Source organism: Pelophylax lessonae (assembly GCF_965119305.1).
Source record: "Pelophylax lessonae genome assembly, chromosome: 3".
Classification (NCBI taxonomy): domain Eukaryota; kingdom Metazoa; phylum Chordata; class Amphibia; order Anura; family Ranidae; genus Pelophylax; species Pelophylax lessonae.
The window spans coordinates 89,445,579-89,472,286 of NC_138770.1; the positions used below are offsets into that span (position 1 = coordinate 89,445,579).

The 26,708-nt window shown below is 44.4% G+C and overlaps 1 protein-coding gene and 1 long non-coding RNA gene across 2 annotated transcripts in view; one reads left to right on the forward strand and one right to left on the reverse strand.

Moving 5' to 3' along the window:
* The first annotated feature begins 2,831 nt into the window (after positions 1–2,831).
* Positions 2,832–4,530, forward strand: LOC309551033. The gene is made up of 3 exons (XR_014225048.1): positions 2,832–3,041; positions 3,551–3,981; positions 4,016–4,530. It is a non-coding gene; the product is annotated as an uncharacterized lncRNA (long non-coding RNA).
* A 1,252-nt stretch (positions 4,531–5,782) lies between these two features.
* RHAG (Rh associated glycoprotein) overlaps positions 5,783–26,708 on the reverse strand; it is an 88,581-nt gene continuing 67,655 nt past the window's right edge. Inside the window, exon 10 of the mRNA XM_082248809.1 lies at positions 5,783–5,878. Within this exon, the coding sequence (XP_082104935.1) occupies positions 5,807–5,878 (72 nt within the window). The 3' untranslated portion in view covers positions 5,783–5,806. The remainder of the gene's footprint in view (positions 5,879–26,708) is intronic.

Below are 26,708 nucleotides of genomic sequence, written 5' to 3' on the forward strand. Positions count from 1 at the left end.
AAATTGCCAGATTTCCCCATATGTGTATTTCTGATTTCTCAATGATGTTAAGAATAAGCCACACTCTTGATTTGTCACTTATCAGTGAATTTGTTTAGTGTACAAAAATGTGTTTATTTTACAGTATGGGAGTATTTTAGTACTGGGCTCCCAGAGGAAAAAAAAGCAAGCATATATTTAGCAGCCAAGCAGCAATTTGGTTGCCCTTAACCACTTGCCGACCAGCCGCCATACATGTACTGTGGCTTGTGGGAACTGTCCGCGAAACAACGTACCTGTACATTGATTTGTGGGACTAGCGCCACAGGGGAGGCCAATTTGTGGGTACAGCCGCTGGGCACCGTCGCTCCCCATTGAGACAGAACAGTGGTCTGCCGTTGTAAACAGTGAATTGTCTAAACAAGGCAGAAATGTATCTCCCGTCTGTGACAACACCCACAAATTTACCTGACTTCCTGTCACATATCCCCCCCCCTTGTTTCGACCCAGTAGGGGGCGGAACACACCAGCCCGAATTCCTGATCGGGGGACATCTGTGCCAGCTATCAGCTGTGTGGGCCCATTCTTTTTTTCGGGTGCGTTTCCAGGAACGCCCTATCCTGAATCGCATCGGAGTCCTACACTTCTGGATACCCAGTTTTCCTTTATCCATTTCTACCTGAACTAGAGACAGGATTTCTGCTGTATGCTGGTCCACGTTCAGCCCTTCCATCTCAGGGGGTTTGTCCAGTGGTGCAATACATGAGCCCTTCATGGATACCGCTAACTGACCAGGACAACCCCAGACCGCAGCAGCAGAAATGCTTTTCATCTGACTATTATGCAAAGGAACCTCTGACATTCCTAACCCGTCTTTCCCTAATAAACTTGGTACCACATCATTAGATAATGCCATATCCCACACTGGTTTACACATTTCAACATCATGGTCACCAATACTATTGTTAGTAGTACCAATCATTAATTGATCACATTTTCCAATGTCACAGTTTCTGTTGCCATCAGTATTGTTTTTTAGAGTGTCTCCGGGTACCTCAATTTGTACTTCTTTACAGGTGACAGACAAAATCTCTGCTCCTGCCGCGTCCATATCAGGCCCTTCCTTCTCATGAGGTCTAGTGGGTGAGACAGTATCCGCACCATTTACTAACACCTGCTCAGCCACACCTCGGACCGCACTAGCAGAAGCGTTTTCTGTCACCGCATCATAAGGCAGAGAGACCTTCGATGTCTCCATCAGCTCTCCAGAGAGCCTTCAATACCAAACCGTATCTGGAAGCACCCTCATAGGGAACTGAGAGATTACCTGCCACACTAATAAAACGCACTGTACCAACCAGTTCCAATGGTGATTTAGGTTACCCAGCACATCTTGTACTACCTGACTCAACCTATTGGTACTCTGCGATACCAACATACCCGACTGGCACCCAGGTACACAAGGAATGTGCTTTTATTAGTTCAAGCAGTTCCAGTAATACACTTGTCATTTCAATGCACTCTGCATCGATATGCAACACCTTTTTAGGGAACTTTCCCTCACCATAGACGTGGAGGGGCTCATCCACTGCAGCCTGAGAGGTTGAGACATTTAAAGGGGCCTCCCCCTCACCGGAGGTAGCCATCATAACCACCTGGTGCTCCCCTGGAACACTGTCAGATGTATGTCTCACACTCATCCCCTCCAACTCAACAACAATGAGCCTCTGCAAGTCAACACCAGTCACATGGTCACCCTGACACTTGACATTAAGAGGTTGGGTGGTGGATACCACATCTGCCATGCATGCGCCCTTAATCGGTCCTTCTGACTGGAAGGGTTACAACTATCGCAGACACCAACACTCCCTCAGCCACCGGCTGCTCTGCGATCCCTCCTTCTGGCATAGTAGTTGTTGTTTCCACACCCTTTTCACATGCCAGGGCCTTGTCTAGCATGGCTATCAATTTTTTGGCCCAACTATCCCAATCCATTGTGCTTCCATCATGGGTACTCTGCAGCACCGCATCACCCTATAGTAATTGGTGAATTGTCTAAACAAGGCAGAAATGTATCTCCCGTCTGTGACAGCACCCACAGATTTACCTGACTTCCTGTCACATACTCTGCGATAATGCATCATTAATCAAGCCTGGCTGCAATACACCACATCCACATCTGGTTGCAAAGGTCAGCTAGAAATGTTTTTACATGTTTTTTTTTTTGTCTTACATCAGCCCAGTCTTTCTATGTATTTATTTCCTTTTTTTAACTAGAAAATTAAATCAGTTTGAAGTAAAGAAGATGGAATACAAAATAAAAATGTATATTTTGAGCTTTTATTAATATAAAAAGCATAATACAAGGGCAGTAAAAATGTAACAGCATACCCATATATATATAAAAATATGCCATCTCATTTAAAAAATCTTGATAACTTCTTCTAAAACATAATAACACTGACAAAAGTTAAAAATAAACATCCCTGATATAATATAGCTTTGATTTTTAAAGATATCATATAAAGAAAAATATTGTGTTTTTGTGAGCAAAATTCTGCTTAGATTCACCTTTCATTAAAGGGCCTATAAACCTGAAAAACAATTCAGCTTGCATGAAACAGGCAAAAATCAGTAAAGGAAAAGATGGCAAAGGGGTAAGCCTCTGCAAATATGTGGACCCAAGCACCAGCCCCAATTGGCTTTCAAAAAGAGTTTGGTCCTCAGCTGCCTAATAATTAAGACAGCTATAGCATATCAGCAAAGGTTTAGTATAGCAGGGTAAGCATCTATTGCCATACACTGTTTCAAAGACATTTAGTGCAAAAGGCATAGTTTGATAGAAGAGGTAAAGGCCTAAGTTGGTACATGGGGTAAAGGCATGGGTTGGCGTAAGGGGTAAAGGCATAGGTTGGTGCATGTAGTAAAAGACAGAGTTTGGGCATGGGGTAAAGGCAAAGGTTGGTGCATGGGTTAAAGGACATTGTTTTATGCATAGAGTAAAAAACATAGTTTGGACATGGGTTAAAGGTATAGGTTGGTGCATGGGGTAAATGTCATTGGTGTGTGGGGTAAGGGAATAGGTTACTGCATGGTTTAAAGGCATATATTGGTGCATAGGGTAAAAGACATCATTTGAACACGGGGTAAAGGCATAGGTTGGTGCATGGGGTAAAAGAAATATGTTGAACATGGAGTAAAGGCATAGATTGATGCATGGGGTAAAAGACATAATTTGAACATGGAGTAATGACATAGGTTGGTGCATAGGGTAATAGACATAATTTGAACATGGGGTAATAACACAGGTTGGTGCATAGGGTAATCAACATAATTTGAACATGGGGTAATGACATAGGTTGGTGTATAGGATAATAGACATACATGGGGCAATGGCATAGGTTGGTGCATAGGGTAATAGACATAATTTGAACATGGGGTAATGACATAGCTTGGTGCATAGGGTAATAGACATAATTTGAACATGGGGTAATGACATAGGTTTGTGCATGGGGTAAAATACATAATTTGAACATGGGGTAATGACATAGCTTGGTGCATAGGATAATAGACATACATGGGGTAATGACATAGGTTGGTGCATGGGGTAAAAGACATAATTTGAACATGGGGTAATGGCATAGGTTGGTGCATGGGGTAAAAGACATAATTTGAACATGGGGTAAAGGCATAAGTTGGTGCATGGGATAAAATACATAATTTGAACATGGGGTAAAGGCACAGATTGGTGCATGGGGTAGAAGACATTGCTTGGTACATGGGATAAATGCATAGGTTACTGCATGGGGTAAAATACATCATTTGGACGGGGAGTAAAGGCATAGATTGGTGCATGGGGTAAAATACATACTTTGATGCATGAGGTAAAAAGACATAGTTTAGACATGGGTAAAGACATTGGTTGATGCATATGGAAAAATACATAGTTTGGTGCAGAGGAATAAGGGGCATAGGGCATAGTTTGGTGCAGGGGAATAAGGGGTATAGGGCATAGTTTGGTGCAAGGAGTAAAAAGGCATAGTTTTTAAAAATTATAAATGGTTTAGTACAAATGATAAAAGGCATAGATTGATACATTAAAATTAATGACCCAACGCTTCACTCTTCTTCATCCCCCCTCCCTTGTATACCACCCAGCTAGTGAGCATGCTGGCATTAAGCCTCAGAAGTAGACATTTCTTGCCCAACTTGTGTCCTGTTAATGTGGAATAAGAAAATTGAGCAACTTTAGCTCACTAACTGTAAAAAAATAACATCGCAAACTCTAATTTAATTGTTCTGCCCTGTTAAATCATCCACAGATTACAATGTTTCACAGTTGATATTGCAATGTATAAACTGCCATGTCTATTACATTTTTCCAAAAAAGTTAAATCTTAACTTGTTAGCAATGAACTTTGACAAACTGCAAATCAAACACCGTTTCTGTCTCACAGTTGACACTGCGATGCATGAACTTTTTACATAAAAAAAGTAAATCAGTTAATTGAAAACATTTGTTTTCCTTTGTATTGAAATATTTGAAACTTAATATACTAAGAGCCCATTCAGACTAGCGTGACTTGTCAGCCTGACAAGTTGCGGTCGGTCGCGGTCCATTGAGTAGTACATGACCCATTCTAATAGGAGCGACACAAGCCGCTCCGACTTAGAAAAAGGGTCCTGTACTACTTTGGGGGGCGACCTGGGAGTGACTTGCATAGACTTCCATTATGTGAAGTCCCTGTAAGTCGCGCCGAAGTCGCGGTGCACGCGACTTCACAGGTCGCCCCCGAAGTCGGATCGCCTCAGTGTGAACCGGCTCTAAATATTTGAGAATTTGAAACATTTGGTGTTTGACTATGTGCAGCCTAATATCTTCTATGCCCAACTTAGAAGGCAGAAGGCATTGAATAGAAGCTGACTAAGCAGCCTTTCATTTGGACGGGTAGCCCTTCTTTCTGTCTTAGACTTTAGACTTTTTTATACCTTTTATTTTACTTTCTAAGGAAAATCCAATTTTCTCTTGAAGAGAATCATCTCTCTGCTTTACCAAGACCAGAAGGTGCAATTTCAAATATTTTCTGCAGCAGCTCCTGCTGGTGACATCAAGGATTACAGCTTCCTTGTCAGGCATAATTCTTTATTATTAATGTATTATAGGGCATAGACTTAAATTGCTTAGCCACATTAGGAACAATAAAATCTGGGTCTCCTATCTCCTAGGTGGAACCATCCTATAGATATCATACAGAGCACTATCTCAAAAATAGAGAAAATAAACTTTATGATGTTCCACCCTCCAAAAATGGTGGTTAAAAATAATGACTTTTAGTGTGCCACAAAACAAATATATAAAACTTTATTTTTACTTTAAAATTTGAATAGAATCTACAATAATGGGTTGCCAGTTTCTATTGTATTACAGAAGCTAGACAATAGAAGTCAGGCAATGGAATGGGTGACCCATTGTTGTGGATTTTATTCAAATTTTAATGTAAATAAAGTTCTATTTTTTTAAAATATTTTTGTGCTGTGACACATCGAAAGTCCCAATTTTCCAACCCCAATTTGCGGAGGTTGAAACACTACAAATTTTAATATCTACAAGAAGGGGAACTAAGAGTCAGAATTAGATAAGAGATTTCAATGTAAACTGGATATTGCCTTTAACTTTGTCTTAGATTCTAAATAGATTTGGTGGCCTTTTAAATAGCCATGTCTTTCTTTATTGTAATGGATAGAGAGTAAAGTAGACACAATTAAACTTTTTTGTAATTCAAAGGAATAGTTTGATCAGAGAGAGGTACAAGCCGATTTGTCCTTTCTATGCCTCCATTTTGATCTTCCCATGTTCTCCTTGATAGTGATTGTCATGTTCCTCTTCTTCTAGGGGGACCTGAAAAAGCAAGTAACATAATAGGGGAGACTTGCATTATTCAGTAAATAATTGTATTAAAAAAAGGAAAAAAAAAAAAAAACAGTATTCCTAAAAAGTAAATTTTTGGTCTTAGGTTTGATGCTCTGAAGGTACCACAGGGCTGCAGCTACTTTGTGCTTTTTTGATTTTCTACATTGCAGGAGTTATAAATAAGGATGATCGAATTTTTGAAAAGTTCGGTTCGACCAGAACACCCGAATTTTCCAAAAGTTCGGCCCGGATTTCAGAACCCCATTGAAATCAATGGGACCCGAACTTCGGTAATCAAAAAACACCATTTTGAAGCCCTAAAACCCAATAAATGCCCCTAAAAAGTGCCTAGGGTTCTGGGTCATGCCCCATTAATCACACAAAAAAAAGTTCTTAAAAATTGTCATTTTTGATAAAAAAGCCAATTATTGAAAAAATTAAAAAAAAAAAAAGAGAGATTTTTTGATTTTTGGATTTAGTATCTGGGGGGTCTAAAAGGTGTGCATGTGAAGTTTTGGCTCTGTAGCATGTCCAGAACCATGAAAAAAAAAGATAATTTTTCAGTAGAACAGGGATGTGGGTCGGGACCCTCCTTTAACTTTAACACCTATATGATCTTTTTTTCTGGTTCTGGACATGCTACAGAGCTGAAACTTCACAGGTACACCTTTTAGACCCCCCAGACACAAAATCACACAAAAAAAAATCTTAAAAATTGTCATTTTTGATAAAAAAAGCCAATTATTTAAAACATTTAAAAAAAAAAAGAGATTTTTTGATTTTTACTTTGGATTTCAGATCTGGGGGGTCTAAAAGGTGTGCATGTGAAGTTTCAGCTCTGTAGCATGTCCAGAACCATAAAAAAAAAAGATCGTTTGTATTAGAAAACTTTCTGACAGGGGGTTGGCTTCGCTGCTGTAACACCTTGCCGGTTTAATAGCAGGCATTTTTTTGGGATCTTTGCAGTCAGGAAAAACATCTGAACTTGTGTATAGTGGTACTGTGCACAAGTTCTGATGTTTTGCCTGCCTCCAAAAAATGCCAGCAAAACCACACCTGGGCATTTTTTTTGGCATTTTTTTGGGTTCTTTTGAGGCAGGCAAAACATCTGAACTTGTGTATAGTGGTACTGTGCACAAGTTCTGATGTTTTGCCTGCCTCCAAAACCCCCCAAAAAATGCCAGCAAAAACACACCTGGGCATTTTTTTTTTGGACGTCAGCGTTTTTTTGGCATTTTTTGGGGTTCTTTTGAGGCAGGCAAAACATCTGAACATGTGTATAGTGGTATATATACACACATAATTATATGTATATAGACACCTAGCCATATATAGGTGTGATAGTAGCAGAAATATATTACTGTAAATGATTTCATTAGCGCAAGCATTTATTTCTGCTACTATCACACCTATATATGTCTAGGGGTATATATTCAGACATATATGTCTATATATACCCCCTATACACATGTTCAGATATCATGTCTGACATCAAACATGTCCTCAAAAAAGCACTGGCAGTGGCAGCCCCTGCAGCATAAAAAATGCTTGGCTGGTGAGAAGCCATATGGGTGTGATGAAGATATTTAGAGAAACAATCTTTTCTCTATAGCGGTCACCCTGATATGGAAGGGTTTGGTCACCCTGCCATAGCAGTCACTGCCAGTTAACCCTACACTACACTACGGTCCCCTGACACTTAACACTTTCCCTACAGAAACTGAATTTTTGAAGCTAACTAAAGTGTAAAGGAGCACTCTAACTACACTAGATATCCCTTTCCTCACACTAATAAATGCTAAATGACACTTTTAAAGTAAAATTCACAGAACTGCTTCCACTCTCTTCCATGTCCAGTATAACAATGCTAGGAATATGGCGGGGGCGATCTTATATACTGGGGGGCGTATTCACTAATGATTGGTCTAGGGACCCCCTAGTCACTCCAATCACATTCCTAGCATTCTCCTGCCCCCTCAATTGGCTTTTGCTAATGGTTCTGGTCCAATCACGGGCTTTTAAAGCCCATTTCCTGAAGCATTGCATTTTGGGCGGTTCTGTTGCCGAATTCCGAACTTTTTGGGCAAAAAGTTCTAAATTCGGCCGAACCACGAACACCCAATGTTCGGGCCGAACCGATGGTGGACCCGAACCATTCGATCATCCCTAGTTATAAAGTGAAAATAATAAGGATGAACTGTAGAGGAGGGTTAGTTCCATTTTATTGTAATGTTCGCCTTGCCAGCATGCTGGGACTTTGTCCATGATTTGAAAAGAGTCAATAGCTGTGACTGAGGAAGTAACTTCCTATACCAGCTCAGCTCCAGATGGTTTTTATCCTCCTCATGACCTGGGATTTTTTTTGCTTTTCAGCACTGCACTACTTTAACTGGCCATTGCACGGTCATACAACACTGTACCCAAATTACATTTTTATCATTTTTTTCCACACACAGAGTTTCTTTTGGTGGCATTTGATCACCCCTGGGTTTTTTATTTTTTGAGATATAAACAAAAAAAAAAACATATTTTTAACAATATTTTCTCATTTCTGTTGTAAAACATATCCGATAAAATCAAATTACATCCTACATTTAGGCCAACATTTTTTTCTGGTATATATATATATATATGAAAATTATTTTCATATATATATGAAAATTATTCTTACACTTTGTTTGCTAACAGCAAAGTTGTCCCCTTTAACCACTTTACGACCGGCGCACGACGATCTACGTCGGCACTCAGCCCCGGCCAGGCAAACTGACGTAGGCCTACGTCAGCACAATTTGCCGGCCCTGTGCGCGCTCCCGCGCGTCCCCGCCGCCGATGATGACTCGATTGGGTTCAGAACCGATCAGTCATCAGGTCCAGGCCAATCATTTTTGGTCTGGACCTGTTGATCGGTCCTGCCCAATCAGATCATCCTCTAAGCCTGTGAAATGTAAACACAGGCTTAGAGGAGATGTGCCCTCCCCCCACAACGGTCTTTTTGGATCCAGCGTGAGAGGAGAGCACATCTTACTGTGAGTACTGCACCAAGCACACCCACACACAGTTAGATAGGCACATTTCACCCCCGATCGCCCCCCCAATTAACCCCTACAGCACCTGACACAACACACACTATATACAGCATATAGCATATACCTATATACCTGTATAAGTGTGATTTGTGAACAGGTGTAGCCCTTGCGACCCCCCCTTTTCCACTCAAATTACCCCCCACCCCCCCCTAATAAAGATTTAACCCACTGATCTCCCCTGACCCCCCCCTGATCACCGCCGTTAACCCCTACACCCTCTGTCACATCAGCACTAATACAAACGCAATATACGGTGTTATTGTATTTTTGTATTAGTGTCATTGTGATCAGAATTAGCGCAGGCGACTAAGTTTCTGTCCCAAGAAGGTTTAGGGTCCCCGCCACCCGCCCAATAAAGATTTAAGCCCCTGACCCCCCCCTGATCACCCCTACACCCCCTGCCATAACACACACCGTATACAGTATATAGCATTTTGCTATATACCCGTATAAGTGTGATTTGTGGTCAGGTCTAGCGCTTGCGACCCCCCTTTTTCCACTTGAATTACCCGCCACCCCCCCCTAATAAAGATTTAAGCCCCTGATCCCACCTGATCCCCCCCTGATCACCGCTAGTTAACCCCTACACCCTCTGTCACATCAGCACTAATACAAACGTAATATACTGTGTTTTTGTATTTTTGTATTAGTGTGATTGTGATCAGAATTAGCGCAGGCGACTAAGTTTGTGTCCCAAGGAGGTTTAGGGTCCCCGCCACCCGCCCAATAAAGATTTAATCCCCTGATCCCCTCCTGATCACCCCTACACCCCCTGCCACAACGCACACTGTATACAGTATATAGCATTTTCTATATACCCGTATAAGTGTGACTTGTGACCAGGTTTAGCGCTTGCCACCGTTCCTTTTATCCTTAGGATACCCGCCAGTCCCTTCCAATAAAGATTTAAACCCCTGATCCCCCCCTGATCACATCCCGTTAACCCCTACACCCTCTGTCACATTAGCACTAATACACACATAATATACTGTTTTTACTGTATTTTGTATTGGTGTCATTGTGACTTGAGGTTGCGCTAGCTAGCTAGTTTCTTTCCCAAAGGAGGTTTAGGGTCCCCGCCACCCCCCCCAGATCCCCAGCGCATAGTTTAGAAGTAACCCCTTGATTGCCACACACGCACGCACGCACGCACCTACACTTCCATTTCTAGTATAGTGTTTGAACAGATCAATATCTGATCAGAACTATACTAGCGCCCCCATAGTTTAGGGTTCCCAAAACGCGGTGTTTGCACGATCAGTACTGATTCCGGCCAGCACCTGCGTTTAACCCTTTCACCCAGGCAAGTGTAGTAATCAATAGATTACTGTCACTTGCAAAAAAACACAAGACACAAAACCGCTGTGTTAGCAGAGTCAGGCCTGATCCCTGCTAGCATTAGCAGTTTTTTTTGTAGCGCTTGAAATAATCTTCGACAACCAGGTGCTTTTATTACCTGTGAGTCGCATCACTGTACGAGTAAATTTAGTTACCAAAATGACCAAACGTTCGTACAGGGATGAAGAGCTTCTCAGTTATATGCTGACCGAGTCATCTGATAGCGAAGGGGAAGCTACAATGACCGAATTAGTGTCAGTATATGAACCTGATGACGGCAGCGGCTCCCTGACAGATAGCTCCGACGACAGATGGGTCCCTGTTAGACCCAGGCGTACCCGACCCCATTCTGAAGTTGTTGTGATGCAGGAATCGCAGGGTGCTCGTATGGAGCAGAGTGTGGGTACTAGTGCCGCTCATCCTTCTGGCGACCTGGCAAGCGCCAGCGGCCTAGTACAACCTGGACCTAGTACAACCAGCACTGCAGTAAGACCTGGTGACGTGGCGAGTCCCCTAAGTGCAGTTGAAGCTGGTGCGGTGGCTAGCACAAGTAGTGGCCCGCGGCCACCGCGTATTCGAAGACAGGCCCGTAGAGCCCATAGTGCCCTCCCTGATGCGCTGGCATTTCCTAATTGGCAACCCACTGATACTACAGCGCCAGTACTTCCCCCATTCACCGCCCAACCTGGAATCCACGTGGAGACAGCTGGTTTTACGCCCCTGAACTTTTTTGAGCTGTTCTTCACGGAAGATCTTTACAGATCTATTGTGGATCAATCAAATTTATATGCACAACAGTTCATCGCCGCCAACCCAAATTCACACCTTGCCAGACAATTCGGCTGGAAACCTATAACGGTTTCCGAATTTAAGATCTTTCTGGGCCTTTCCCTTCACATGGGCATAACTAAACAGAGTGAATTGCGGCTATATTGGTCCACTAGCCCAGTTCACCATATGCGCATGTACTCTGCCTCTATGTCCAGGACGAGATACGAGCAAATTCTGCGATTTATGCATTTCAGCGACAATGAACTCTGTCGTCCTCGGGGAGACCCTGCATACGATCGGCTCCACAAAATTCGGCCCCTCATAGACCACTTCAATCAGCGGTTTGCAGCCTTGTTTACCCCCGAACAAGTTGTCTGCGTTGACGAGTCCCTGATTAAATTTACTGGCCGCCTTGCTATGAAACAGTACCTCCCCAGCAAGCGTGCCAAGTACGGGGTCAAGCTGTATAAATTGTGTGACAGGGCCACAGGCTATACAGTTAGTTTCCGGGTCTATGAGGGAAAAGATAGCTGTGTGGAGCCCCCCAACTGCCCAGACTACATAGGGAGCAGCGGTAAGATCGTTTGGGACTTGGTGTCACCCTTATCCGGAAAGGGGTACCATTTGTACGTGGACAACTTTTATACAAGCGTGCCACTATTTAGTCACCTTCTCGATTTACAAATTGGCGCATGTGGCACCGTGCGACCTAATCGCCGGGGCTTCCCCCAACGGCTTGTAGATTCCCGTCTTAGTCGGGGGGCGAGAGCCTGCTTGAAAACGGACAAATTACTTGCGGTGAAGTGGAAGGATACACGGGATGTTTATGTTCTGTCCTCCCTTCACCCAGACACGACGATCCAAATTCCTACGGCAACTGGCGTTATGGAGAAACCCCTCTGTGTCCACGAATATAACCTTAACATGGGAGGGGTGGACCTTAACGACCAGCTTTTGGCGCCGTATTTAGTTGCCCGTAAAGCCAGACGCTGGTACAAAAAAGTGTCTGTTTACCTATACCAATTGGCTATGCTGAACGCCTTTGTCCTATACAGGGCGTCAGGACGAACTGGATCTTTCCGGGAATTCCAGGAAGAGATCATCCTTGCCTACCTGTACCCAGGAGGCATGCCTGCCCAACTTCCCCTTCCAGATGCAGTGAGCCGGCTGCATGAGAGGCATTTTTCACATGTCCTCCCGAGTACCCCTACCCAAAGATGGCCCCAAAGAAGATGTCGTGTCTGTAGCAAGCGCGGATTTAGGCGTGACACCCGTTATTATTGTCCCAAATGTCCTGACCAACCTGGTCTCTGCATCGGGGAATGTTTCGAGCGCTACCATACACTAGTGGATTATTAGCGTAGGGTACAGCACGACACAGTGTAGGGCACATAAACACAGGGTCTCGAAGGATGTTGGATGTCCATCGACATTTTGAGAGACCCAAGCTGGAAGAGAAGATCGCAGATGATCGCAGTCCCTCCCAAATCAAGAAGTAAAGGAACAGTTAGAAAGAAAAATAAAAGGATCCAAAAACTGTTGTGGTGTCAGTAATTTTATATGTCCTTCTACTCCTTCCTACTATACTTTTTTTCAATGTCCTTTGTTTGTTTTTTCATTCTTTTGTGACCTGTTTCTCTTGCAGGTCCCTCGTCAGCTACCACGCATTGATTTTATATATTCTGACACAAACAGCGTTTGCGCTCAGCATATATGGATACCTTTGCTGATAGCAGCTGTGGTGATTTTCTGATTTCAGCACTGCAGTTAAAATCCTATTTTGGTATACGTGGATAGCGCCGTGTATACCCATCATTAAATTCAGTGGGTGGTTGTTTGGGCGGTTAATGATGAAGATCCAAAAACTGTTTTTGTCAGTCATTTTATATGTCCTTCTACTCCTTCCTACTATACTTTTTTTCAATGTCCTTTGTTTGTTTTTTCATTCTTTTGTGACCTGTTTCTCTTGCAGGTCCCTCGTCGGCTACCACGCATTGATTTTATATATTCTGACACAAACAGCGTTTGCGCTCAGCATATATGGATACCTTTGCTGATAGCAGCTGTGGTGATTTTCTGATTTCAGCACTGCAGTTAAAATCCTATTTTGGTATACGTGGATAGTGTCGTGTATACCCATCATTAAATTCAGTGGGTGGTTGTTTGGGCGGTTAATGATGAGTAATACTACGCATTATTCCTGTGCTGATTTCTGATAGGTTCTCTTTTTTTCCGTTCAGCCCACAGGCTGCATGAAAAAAAAAAAAACCTATATGCCAAACAAGGACCAGCAATGTACTGGTACGTTGCTGGACTTTGAGTGGTTATACCAGGATGATGCCTGCAGATTTAGGCATCATCTTGGTATCGTTTTTTACAGCCAGCGGTCGGCTTACATGTAAAAGCAATTCTAGCAGGTAATTGGCCGCTAGACTGCTTTTACATGCAGTGGGAGGGGCCTCCCCCCCCCCACCGCTGCCTTCCGCAGCCTTCCATGGTTTTTCTCGGGCTCTCCTGTCCCACCGGTTAACCCGAGAGTGCAGCCGGTGGTTCAATTATCTAACCATAGAGCTAATTGGAGATGAGAATGGCTCCAATCATCTCTATGGCCTAAGATGCCGGAGGCTACGAGCATTTTATGACTTCTGTTTCGCCAGAAATAAACAGGGCCATTGGGAAATTGGGAAAGTATTTTATCACACCAATTTTGGTGTGGTCAGATGCGTTAAGGTCAGAGGAGAGATCTAGAGTCTAAAAGACCCCAATTTTTTTAAAAAAGAGTACCTGTCACTACAGATTGCTATCATAGGGGATATTTAAATTCACTATGATAACAATAAAAATGATTTAAAAAAAAAAAAAAATTAAAGGAAAGGTGTCAAAATAACATAAAAAAGCAAAAGAAAAAAGAAAAAAAAAAAAAAAAATTGAGCCCCCCCCCCTACCCCCGGTGCTTGCGCGCAATGGCGCACGCAAGCGGTGGTCTAGTGTCATATGTAAACCACAATTGCAGCATGCATGTGAGGTATCGCCGCGATCGCCAGATCGAGTGCAGTAATTCTTGCAGTAGACCTCCTCTGTAAGTCTAAAGTGGTAACCTGTAGAGACTTTTAAAGGTTTTCAAAAATGTACATACGTTTTTGTCGCTGCGCAGGCATGCGCAATTTTTAAAGCATGTCATGTTAGGTGTCTATGAACTCGGCATAAGATCATCTTTTAAATTTTACCAAAAAAATTGGAATTATATAGTGTATTTGTGCAATAAATTTAAAAAAAATGTATTTTTTTCGCAAAAATTGCGTTTGGAAAATCTGTGCGCAAATACCGTGTGACAAAAAAATTTGCAACATCCACCATTTTATTCTATAGGGCCTCTGCTTTAAAAAAATATATAATGTTTGGGGGTTCAAAGTAATTTTCTAGTAAAAAAAAAATATTTTTTCATGTAAACAAAAAGGCACAGAAAAGGCTTGGTTTTCAAGTGGTTAGAAGAGTGGGTGATGTGTGGATAAGATTGAGTATAAAATGCCGGAACTGTTCAAACACCCCCCTAATGACCCCTTTTTGAAAAGTAGACACCCAAAGCTTTTTTCTGAGAGGCATGGTGAGTCCATGGAGTATTTTATATTTTGCCACAAGTTTCGGGAAAATTATTGTTTTTTTTTTTTTTTGTTGTTTTTTTACAGAAAGTTGTCACTAAATGATATATTGCTCATGCATGCCATGGGAATATGTGAAATGACCCCCCAAAATACATTCTTTTGCTTCTCCTGAGTACAGGGATACCACATGTGTGAGACTTTTTGGGAGCCTAGCTGTGTACGCGCCCCCGAAAACCAATCCACATCTTCAGGTTTTCTAATGGCGTAAATTGCTGATTTTACCCCTGACTACCTGTCACAGTTTCAGAGGCCCTGAAATTTCAAGATGGCACAAAACCCCCCCAAATGACCCCATTTTGCAAAGTAGACACTCCAAGCTACTGGCTGAGAAGTATGGTGAGTCCATGGAATAGTTTATATTTTGCCACAAGTTTCGAGGAAAAAAATTTTTTTATTTTTTTTTATTTTTTTACACAAAGTTGTCAGTAAATGATATATTGCTCACACAGGCCATGGGTATATGTGAAATGACACCCCAAAATACATTCTGCTGCTTCTCCTGAGTACAATGATACCCCATGTGTGAGACTTTTTGCCAGTCTAGCCGCGTACAGGACCCGGAAAACCAATGCGCACCTTTAGGCTTTCTAAGGGCGTAAATTGTTGATCTCACTCCTTACTACCTATCACAGTTTTGAAGTCCATAAAAAGCCAAGATTGCACAAACCCCCCCCAAATGACCCCATTTTGCAAAGTAGACACTCCAATCTATTTGCTGAGAGGCATGGTGAGTATTTTGCAGCTCTAATTTTTTTTGGAAAATGAAGAAAAAACAGGAAAATGCATTTTTTTTCCTCTTTTTTCAATTTCCAAAACTTTGTGACAAAAAGTGAGATCTGCAAAACACTCAACATGCCTCTCTGCAAATAGCTCAGGGTGTCTACTTTCCGAAAAGGGGTCATTTGGGGGGGGTTGTGCTGTCTTGGCATTTCATGGCCTCCAAAACTGTGATAGGTAGTCAGGAGTGAAATCAACAATTTACGCCCTTGGAAAGCCTGAAGGCGATGATTGGTTTTCGGGGTCCTGTACTCGGCTAGACTGCAAAAAAGTCTCACACATGGGGTATCCCTATACTCAGGAGAAGCAGCAGAATGTATTTTGGGGTGTCAGTTCACATATACCCATGGCATGTGTGAGCAATATATCATTTACTGACAACTTTGTGTAAAAAAAAAAAAAATATATATATATATATATATTTCCCGGAACTTGTGGCAAAATATAAAATATTCCATGGACTCACCATGCCTCTCAGCAAATAGCTTGGGGTGTCTACTTTCCAAAATGGGGTCATTTGGGGGGGTTTTGTGCTATCTTGGAATTTTAGGGCCTCCGAAACTGTGATAGGTAGTCAGGAGTGAAATCAACAATTTACGCCCTTGGAAAGCCTGAAAGTGGGGACTGGTTTTCGGGGACCTGTACTCGGCTAGACTGCAAAAAAGTCTCACACATGGGGTATCCCTGTACTCAGGAGAAGCAGCAGAATGTATTTTGGGGTGTCATTTCACATATACCCATGGCATGTGTGAGCAATATTTCATTTACTGACAACTTTGTGAAAAAAAAAAAAAAATATATATATATATATATTACCCGGAACTTGTGGCAAAATATAAAATATTCCATGGACTCACCATGCCTCTCAGCAAATAGCTTGGGGTGTCTACTTTCCAAAATGGGGTCATTTGGGGGGGTTTTGTGCTATCTTGGAATTTTAGGGCCTCTGAAACTGTGATAGGTAGTCAGGAGTGAAATCAACAATTTACGCCCTTGGAAAGCCTGAAAGCGGGGACTGGTTTTCGGGGACCTGTACTCGGCTAGACTGCAAAAAAGTCTCACACATGGGGTATCCCTGTACTCAGGAGAAGCAGCAGAATGTATTTTGGGGTGTCATTTCACATATACCCATGGCATGTGTGAGCAATATTTCATTTACTGACAACTTTGTGAAAAAAAAAAAAAAAAATATATATATATATGTATTTCCCGGAACTTGTGGCAGAATATAAAATATTCCATGGACTCACCATGCCTCTCAGCAAATAGCTTGGGGTGTCTACTTTCCAAAATGGGGTCATTTGGGGGGGGTTTGTGCTATCTTGGAATTTTAGGGCCTCCGAAACTGTGACAGGTAGTGCAGAGGTGACATGCACAATTTACGCCATTAGAAAACCTGGGAGTGTTGATTGGTTTTCGCGGTCCTGTACACAGCTAGGCTCCCAAAAAGTCTCACACATGGGGCATCCCCATACTCAGGAGAAGTGGCAGAATGTATTTTGGGGTGTAATTCCACATATACCCATGTCATGTGTGAGAATTTTATCTTTTAGTGACAACGTTGTGTAAAAAAAAAAAATAGTAATATTCCCAAAACTTGTGGTAAAATATAAAATATTCCATGGACTCACCATGCCTCTTAGCAAACAGCTTGGGGTGTCTACTTTCCAAAATGGGGTCATTTGGGGGGGGTTTGTGGTATCTTGACATTTCAGGGCCTCCTAAACCGTTAGAGGTAGTGAGAAAATGCAATGAAAAATGTACGCCCTTTGAAATTCTGATGGTGGGGATTTGTTTTTGTGGTCCCGTACACAGCTAGGCTCCCAAAAAGTCCCACATATGTGGTATCCCTGTACTCAGGAGAAGCAGCAGAATATATTTTGGGGTGTAATTACACATATACCCATGGCATGTGTGAGCAATATATCATTTCAATGACAACTTTGTGTAAAAAAAAAAAAAAAAAAAATTTTTAGTCATTTTTCAAACACCTGTGACAAAAAAATGAAATATTCAATGAGCTCAACATGCCTCTCAGAACATTCCTTAGGATGTCTACTTTCCAAAAAGTGGTAGTTTGGGGGGGTTTTGTACTGCCCTGCCATTTTAGCACTTCATGAAATAAGATAGGCAGTCAAAAATTAAAGCTGCGTAAATTTCTGTATTTACACCATAGTTTGTAGACGCTATAACTTTTGCGCAAACCAATAAAAATACGCTCATTGAATTTTTTTTTGTCAAAGACATGTAGCTAAATATATTTTGGCCAAAAAAAAATACATAAATTGAGTATATTGGATATTTTTTAAAAGACAAAGTTGAAAATGTCATTTTTTTGCAAAATTTTCGCTCTTTTTTTATTAATATCGCAAAAAATAAAAAGCGCAGAGGTGATCAAATACCACCAAAAGAAAGCTCTGTTTGTGGGAAAAAAAGGACGTAAATTTCGTTTGGGTACCACATTGCATGACCGCACAATTGTCAGTTAAAGTCACGCAGTGCCGAGTCGTAAAATACCCCCTGGTCGGAATGGGGGTAAAATCTTCCGGGGCTTAAGTGGTTAATGAATGGGTTACATTCATGACACTAGTGATCTGTAATTGGCTACAGCTAATCACATGGCACATGGTGCTGTGATTGGCTCAGGTACCATATGATAGCTATAGGCCAATTACAACATAAGAAACCTTTTATGTAATCTATAGATATGAGATAAGTGAACTGTTCTGATTTTTTTTAGATGATGTCTATAGTAGTTAAATTCAGACACTAGAATTGTGATTTAAAACACTTACACAGTACAATAAGTCCCCTATTGTTGGAGTTCCAAGTTTTAATATCCTGTTACCACTTGCTGACCACTTACTATATCGATCTATCTATCTATCTATCTATCTATCTATCTATCTATCTATCTATCTATCTATCTATCTATCTATCTATCTATCTATCTATCTATCTATCTATCTATCTATCTATCGTATCTATCTATTTTATATATATATATATATATATATATATATATATATATATATATATATACAGTGGCAGGTTGGCTCGTACAGGCAAAACATGAATGCGTTGCTTGCATGGTGGCAGCTAGGGGGCGAGTGCGCGCTGCTGGCGGCGCACTCCCGCCCCCGATAGTCAGAGGGGAAGCTGATGCGTGTGTCAGGTGGCTCCGATTGCTGCCTGACAACCGCGATCGCTACCCGCTGAGAGAGAATCGCTACCCGCTGAGAGAGAAGGACGGGCAGCTGTTGTAAACACAGCCGACCGTTCTTCTCTCTGGAATGGTTATAGCGTCCATGTGATCCTTCTACATAGGATCACATATCTCTATGGTCATTTTAGAAGCCCTGCCCCCCCCCCACAGTTAGAATCACTCCCCTAGGCTCACATTTAACCCCTTGATCACCCACAGGGCTAACCCCTTCCCTGCCAGTGTCATTATTCCAGTAACAGTGCATATTTTTAGCACTGATTACTGTAGTAATGTCACTGGTACCCCCAAAAATGTCAAAAATGTCAGTTAGGAGTCCGATTTGTCCGCTGCAATGTCGCAGTCCCGCAAAAAAAAAAGCAGATCATCGCCATTACTAGTTAAAAAAAAAAAAAACACTTAAAATTACAAATCTTTCCTGTAGTTAGTAGACGTGATAACTTTTGCGCAAATCAATCAAAATACGCTTTTTGCGATTTTTTTTTTACCAAAAATATGTAGCAGAAAACAAATTGGCCTAAAATGTTAAAACAATTGGATTTTTGACTTACCGTGAAATCCTTTTCTCTTAAGCTCATTGACAGACGCAGTCCTCTTTGATTAATATCAGTAGGGTTATACTGCCCCCTACAGGAGTAGGACACTAGGCAGGAAAAATGTTCTGGCCACACCTTAGGGGCAGTCCCAGAGGGTATATCCTCTCTCTCCCTGCTACAGGATGTCAGTTATGTAACAAAGCAGTGTCAGAGAATTCAACCCAACCCAACTCAAAAATAGAGGGGCGGGTACTGCGTCTGTCAATGAGCTTAAGAGAAAAGGATTTTACGGTAAGTCAAAAATCCAATTTTCTCTGTCGCTCATTGACAGACGCAGTCCTCTTTGATTAATATCAGTAGGGACGTCCCAAAGCAGTGCCACAAATGAGGGGTGGGATAACGGAAATCAAAATCCAATCCAGAAGGCCCAACCAGAGCCAACCAGAAGTATTAAAGGCTCATCGGACAAAGAGATGAGACTCAACTGAAAACCCAACAGAAAAAACCCTCGAGGTAGACCAACGGTCTCCTCAAACAGCGGCCTGCAGAACCTTGCGGCCAAAAGAGGCATCCGCCGATGCCAACACATCAACTTTATAAAATTTTGTAAAGGTATGAACCGACGACCAGGTAGCCGCCTTGCAAACCTGAAGCACTGACGCCTGATGGCGGAAGGCCCAGGAAGCACTAAGCGCCCGAGTGGAGTGCGCCTTAACAGGGAACGGAGGAACCCGACCCTTAATAGAATAAGCCTGTACCACCGTCTGTCTGTTCCATCTAGAGATAGTCGCGGCAGACGCAGGCAACCCCTTTCTAGGGCCATCCGTGATCACAAAAAGTGAATCAGTCTCACGAAAAGAGTCAGTAGTAGTCAAGTACACCCTGATCGCCTGTACCACATCCAAGGAGTGTAACGCAAACTCCCGAGGATGACTGGGCTTAGGACACAGGGAAGGCAATACAATATCTTCATTCAAATGAAACTCTGAAACCACCTTAGGAAGGAAGGATGGATTCGGACGAAGAACCACCTTATCCCTATGAACCACCAGATATGGGGAACGACAGGACAAAGCGGCCAGTTCTGACACCCTGCGTGCAGAAGTGATAGCCACCAAAAAGGCCACCTTCTGGGATAAGGTAAGCAAGGGAATCTCCCTAATATTTTCAAAGGGAGGTTTCTGAAGAACCGACAACACCAAATTAAGATCCCAGGGCGGCAAGGGCGCGCGCACCGGCGGAGCCAGGTGCCGCACCCCCTGGATGAAATTCCGCACCAAGGACTGAGTAGCCAGAGGCTTCTGAAAGAAGATTGCTAACGCTGAAACCTGACCCTTGATAGTGCTCAAGGCCAGTTTCTGCTCAACCCCCTGTTGCAGAAAAGCCAATATCCGGGCCACCGAGTAATAACGTGGAGGAAACCCAAGGGATTCACACCACGCAATGTAAGACTTCCATGTGCGATGATAGACCTTTCTGGAAGTCACTTTCCTCGCTGTAATTAGAGTAGGAATAACTGAAGCCGACAACCCCCTGTCCTTTAGCACCTGGGTCTCAACAGCCAGGCCGTTAAAGCCAGTGATCATAAAGCAGGATGGAAGATCGGCCCTTGCGACAGCAGGTCCTCCCTGAGGGGAAGTTGCCAAGGAGCGTCTGCGACCATCCTGACTAAGTTGGCGTACCAAGCCCGACGAGGCCAGTCCGGAGCCACAAGGATGACTGGAATTCCCTCCACCTCTATCCTGCGAAGAAGGTTTGGCAGCAATTTGAGAGGAGGGAAGGAATACAGTAACTGGTACTGCCCCCACGGAGCGACCAGTGCATCTGCGGCGTCCGCTAGAGGATCGCGGGAGCGGGCTACAAACCTCCACACCTTTCTGTTGAACCGAGATGCCAACAGATTCACATCCGGGGTGCCCCAACGAAGGCACAATTGGTGAAATACCTCTGGATGAAGAGACCATTCCCCTTGATCCAGAATCTAAAGGTTGAGAAAATCTGCTTGCCAATTTTCCACCCCCGGAATGAATACCGCGGAGAGAGCTGGAACAAATCGTTCCGCCCAACGAAGGATGCCGGCCACTTCTACGGCCGCCAGGACACTCTTGGTGCCCCCCTGGTGATTGACGTAAGCCACGGCCGTGGCATTGTCCGACTGGATCCGCACCGGGCTGCCCCAGAGCTGCTCGGTCCAGTGAATCAGATCGCTCTCAGTTCCAATACATTTATCGGTAACCTGGATTCTTCCAGGGACCAGAGCCCCTGAGCAGATCGTCTGCTGAGAACCCCACCCCACCCGGATAGACTGGCATCCATGGTGACAATCGTCCAATAGATTGGAAGAAATTACTTCCCCTGACTGAGCATCGGCGACCGAAGCCACCAAACCAGAGATTCCCTGGTCCGTTCGCTCAGCCGGATCCGATTGTCCAGGGAATCGGGATTCCGGTTCCATTTGAGAAGAATCTCCTTTTGAAGAATCCGGGTATGGGACTGGGCAAACGGTACTGCCTCGAAGGAGGCCACCATCAGTCCCAGAACCCTCATGGGAAGGCCAGTTGACGGTCAATAATAACTGAGTCGTCGACTGAATCTTCTGGAGTTTCTTGGCCGGGAGAAACTCTTTTGCCAAGGACGTGTCCAAGGTTAGGCCCAGATAGTTCAGTTTCCTGGTGGGGACCAGGGATGACTTCTGCAGGTTCACCAGCCACCCGAACTCTTACAAAGAGATCATAGTGATCTCCAAGTTTAGCAATAGAGCCTGCGGAGATTCCGCACGGAGAAGAAGGTCGTCTAGGTAGCCTAGAATCGATATGCCCCGCCGTCGCAACAGCGACAAAACTGGGGCCAGAACCTTTGTGAAGACCCGGGGAGCAGAGGCGAGACCAAAGGGTAACGCCGCAAACTGATAATGGTTCTCTCCCACGGCAAAGCGAAGGAAACGCTGATGTCCTGCGTAAATGGGAATGTGAAGATAGGCATCCTTGATGTCTATGGATGCCAAAAAATCCCCCTGATGCAGGGAGGCCACCACTGTGCGAATGGACTCCATCTTAAATTTTTGAACCCGAACAAAATAATTGAGCGCTCTCAAGTCCAGAATTGGACGCACCTTGCCCTCTTTCCTGAGTATTGTGAATAGGTTCGAATAGAACCCCTGAAAACGTTCTGTCCAAGGAACGGGGACCACCACTCCTTGTTGCATCAAATCTGTCACTGCCCCCCCGCAAAGCTTCTAAGCGATCCGGGGATAGTCGGATATTGGAAGGGAAGAACCGCACCGGTGGAAGTGATCGAAACTCGATCTTGTATCCCGACCGTATGACCTCTTGAACCCACTTGTCTGGAATCCTGGAGAGCCATGGGTCCGGAAACCGGTGAAGACGTCCCCCCACCCCAGATATGGGTGGGGGCGCACCTTCAGGCTGTAGTGGTCTTATCTTCAGGTCTGGCAGGGCCGGACCTTTGTTTACTCGACCAGCGCCCTTTGAAACCCCCTGGGGGGGCTTTGGAGGACTTCGCCTTATCGCCCGCCCCAGAGGAGCGAAAAAACTTTTTATGAGCGGAGAAGGAAGGTCCCTGTCTGCGACAAGGTCCTTTCCCCTTAGTAGCCTGTGGTTAAAAGGTGCTCTTGCCACCAGTGAGACCCTTGATGATCTCATCCAATGTGGCACCAAACAGGCGATCCCCTTGAAAGGGGAGATTAGCCAAGGCTTTTTTGGAAGCTTGATCCGCCGACCAGCATTTTAACCACAGCATACGCCTAAGGACCACCGCCGAGATCGATACGCGCCCCATTAATGGAGCGGCGTCCAGGGTGGCAAACTGTAGCCCTTGTACCATCTGCTCCAGCAAGTCCGATACTGCCGGGGGGAGACTTCTCCCCTCCAGATCCCGGTGTAACAACTTGGTCCACTCTGTTAATGTTTGTGAAATCAGAGCAATGGTAAACACTGGCCTAAAGGCTGACCCTATCAGGGAAAATATAGAGCGGGATATAGATTCCGCCTTACGGTCCACTGGATCCCGAAAAGACGGAGCGTCCTCCAATGGGATAACAGTAGCTTTATTTAGTCTGGAAATCGTCGAATCCACCGACGGTGGTAGCGTCCATTTATTAAGGAGGGATTCTTCAAACGGATAGCGTCTAGCAATCCGTTTAGAAATACCAGGGGTTCGTTTTGGACGGACCCATTCCTCCTTAATTATATCATCAAAACATTTGGGCAAAGGAAACACCTTTGCCATCTTGGTAGGCTTGCGAGTACCAAAAGCAATTTCAGTATCAACTGCCTCCGCCGGTGTAACCTCAAGTCTCAAGGTTTCCCGGACAGACACGATCAGTGCATCTACCAGTGCTTCGTCTTGCGCTATAGCGGAGGCAGAAACATCTTCCTCGCTATCCGAGTAGACGGGATACGAGACCCCAGCCCCAGAAGAGGGACCTGCAGCCGCAGCGACAGGCTCAGAATCTGTATCTGAACTGTCAGACGAAATAGGGGTAGGCGGGGGTCGTTTTTTCGCCCCCAATCCCTGACAGGCCACCTCCACCCGGGATACAAAAGACTTCAAAACCGCTGACAATGCATCAATAGTGAGTGGAGAATTGGAGGGTCCTGTGGCCACCTCGAGGGGATCAGGTGGGGATATGTGTGTAGCAGGGTCCATGGCAAAGCCAGGAACACCTGTCAGCAAACAAAGATTAAAAAAGAAAAAAACTTTTTTTTTTTTTTTTTTTTTATGTAATCCTCCAGCGCAACAGCGCCCCTCAGTGCCACATGCTTTGGACCCCCACAGAGAGAGAGAGAGACACCCCAAGGGCTCACCACCTGATGCACAGAAGCTCCTACCGAACTGCTCTCAGCGCTGTCCTTACAGAACAGGAAGTCTTATGGACCGATTTACCCGGGTAAAGGAAGCGGCTCCGCCCCTTTACACGTCTTCCGGCACTCCCACCGCTGCTCGAGGCAAGGCTGGGTGTGTCCAAGATGGCCGCCGCCATACAGGGGACACTTAGGCTACGCCTAAATGGCGGCCTCGCGTGCCCGCGAAGGGACGGCGTGCAGCCGACCGATCGATCGGTAAGTGCTAGTATCCTGCATGATTGCTTGCGGCGCCCTACTCCATCTGGATCCTCAATCCCTTCTATAATGCAGCTTGCAGCAATAGATTTTCAGGATTGTCAGCTCCCAAACCAAGCCTGCTGGATTGGTATCCTGGAAGGGGCGGCCTGGGCCCGAGTGGTACTCGGCCCGGCCTGCCGGTGGGAGGGAGCGCGCAGGGATGGATTGCGACCACCCCATCTTAGGAGGAGTGTGTTACAGGATAGAAGGGAACCCGGTCATCAGGGTCCGACCATCCCACGGAGGGGCCCGCGTCCACCCGGCAGAGGGAAAGGGGGACATTCTACTCACCATACCGGAACAGGCGGGCACCAATTCCTGACAGGACCCCTCTCCACCGAGGTGGGGGGGCTGTTGGCCAACACGGATGCCACGACTCCGATTCAGACTGGTCGTGGGCGACCTGGCGAGGTGTTTAACTTGCGGGGCCAGTCCCCGTCCAATGGGACTATGTCGCGGCCGACCCAGCGCGGAGCTAGGGCCTGCACACGCTCGTAGGCTGGCTGGGGTTACCACTGGATCTCAACATCCAGCCTGTCACCCAGATCCAGCATAATTGCTTGAAGATCTTACAGGAAAAAGCTAACTAAAAAAGATTTATCTAAAAAAGCTTGCCAGGACCAGAGATCCCAGCAAGGAACTTAGGTCCTTACTCCTGACTAGGCAGAAAAAAACTGACATCCTGTAGCAGGGAGAAAGAGGATATACCCTCTGGGACTGCCCCTAAGGTGTGGCCAGAACGTTTTTCCTGCCTAGTGTCCTACTCCTGTAGGGGGCAGTATAACCCTACTGATATTAATCAAAGAGGACTGCGTCTGTCAATGAGCGACAGAGAAATTTGGATTTTTTTTTTGAGAATGTCATATAGCAGAATGTGAAAAATATTGTTTTTTTTTTTCAAAATTATTTTTTTGTTTATAGCGCAAAAAATAAAAATCGCACAGGTGATCAAATACCACCAAAAGAAAGCTCTATTTGTGGGGAAAAAGGATGTCAATTTTATTTGGGTATAGTGTCACACGACCACGCAATTGTTCGTTAAAGTAACGCAGTGCCGAATCGCAAAAAATAGGGCCTGGTCATTAAGGGGGCAAATCCTTCCGGTCTTAAAGTGGTTAAAGTGGTAGTAAACCACTGCAATAAAAAAAACAAAACAAAAAAAAAAAACAAAAGAAGACTTTTTCCCTGCAAAACAATACCATAATGTGCTAGTATGCAAGTACGCTGTCACCACTGAGAGGGCTTCCATCTTCCCCAATCTTCCTTCTGGGTTTATGGACTGTGTGAGTGTCCAAAACCGTGATGACGTCACTCCCACGCATGCGCGTGGGAGCCCTGGTTACAGCAAGGTGCTGTGAATGTCGGCCACAAAATGCCAGACCTTCAGAGTGCATGCACCGGTAATGTCACTGGCTGCATCCAGGGTGAATAGCTCCTAAACAGTGCACATTTAGGAGATATTCGTTTTACTTACAGGTAAGCCTTATAATAGGCTTACCTGTAGGTAAAAATCACAAAGCGGATTTTACTACCGCTTTATTTTATTTGGTTGGTAAGCTGATGTTGGGAAGGAGGATAGAACTGAGAGCATCCGGATATACCACTTGACAACTGGAAGAATGTGCGTGGCCAGATCAAGTTAGAAACTGCAGCCTGCAGCTACCATTCTTGAAGCATTGCTGGGAACATACCCACCAGGTAGAAATTGAACCATTCATTACTTTATCTTCAGATGTCTTCTATGATGCATTGCATAAATGGTTTAGCAAAACCTGTTTAGCCACTTTGTGCAGCAAGCATATTTAATGCCCCAGGCTGTTCATGTACACTGATTCAATTCCATCCAAGTGCAAATAAATAAATGACAGCATACAGGTCTGAGTTCAGGCATGATATGGCTGTTTTCCATGTAGATAATTATATGCTAGTATGAAGATTTTATGCTTGCTGAGAAATAGGTGTCAGGTCACCTGTAGCCAGGTGACAACTGCACCCTGTTGGAGGCAGGGGTGCAGCGCAAGGTAGGGAACCAGATAGCTGACTGCTGCGGATGGACAGGAGCGTGAGCCCAAAATTCCCCAGGGCGCGGAGTCTAAGACCCAGCAGGTGTTCACCAGAGCCTCTAGTGGTGAGGATGGACTTGGCTGCAGCTGGGCCCAGGTCGCGTCCCCTGGGGTCCCCCGGGTCATGCTCCGTAGGGAGAGAGGGGAAGCAGTCACTCACGACACAAGGAATAGTAATGGGTAAGCCTAGGTTGGGGCAAACCAGGCAGACAAGGGTAACCAAGGGACAGGCCGAAGGT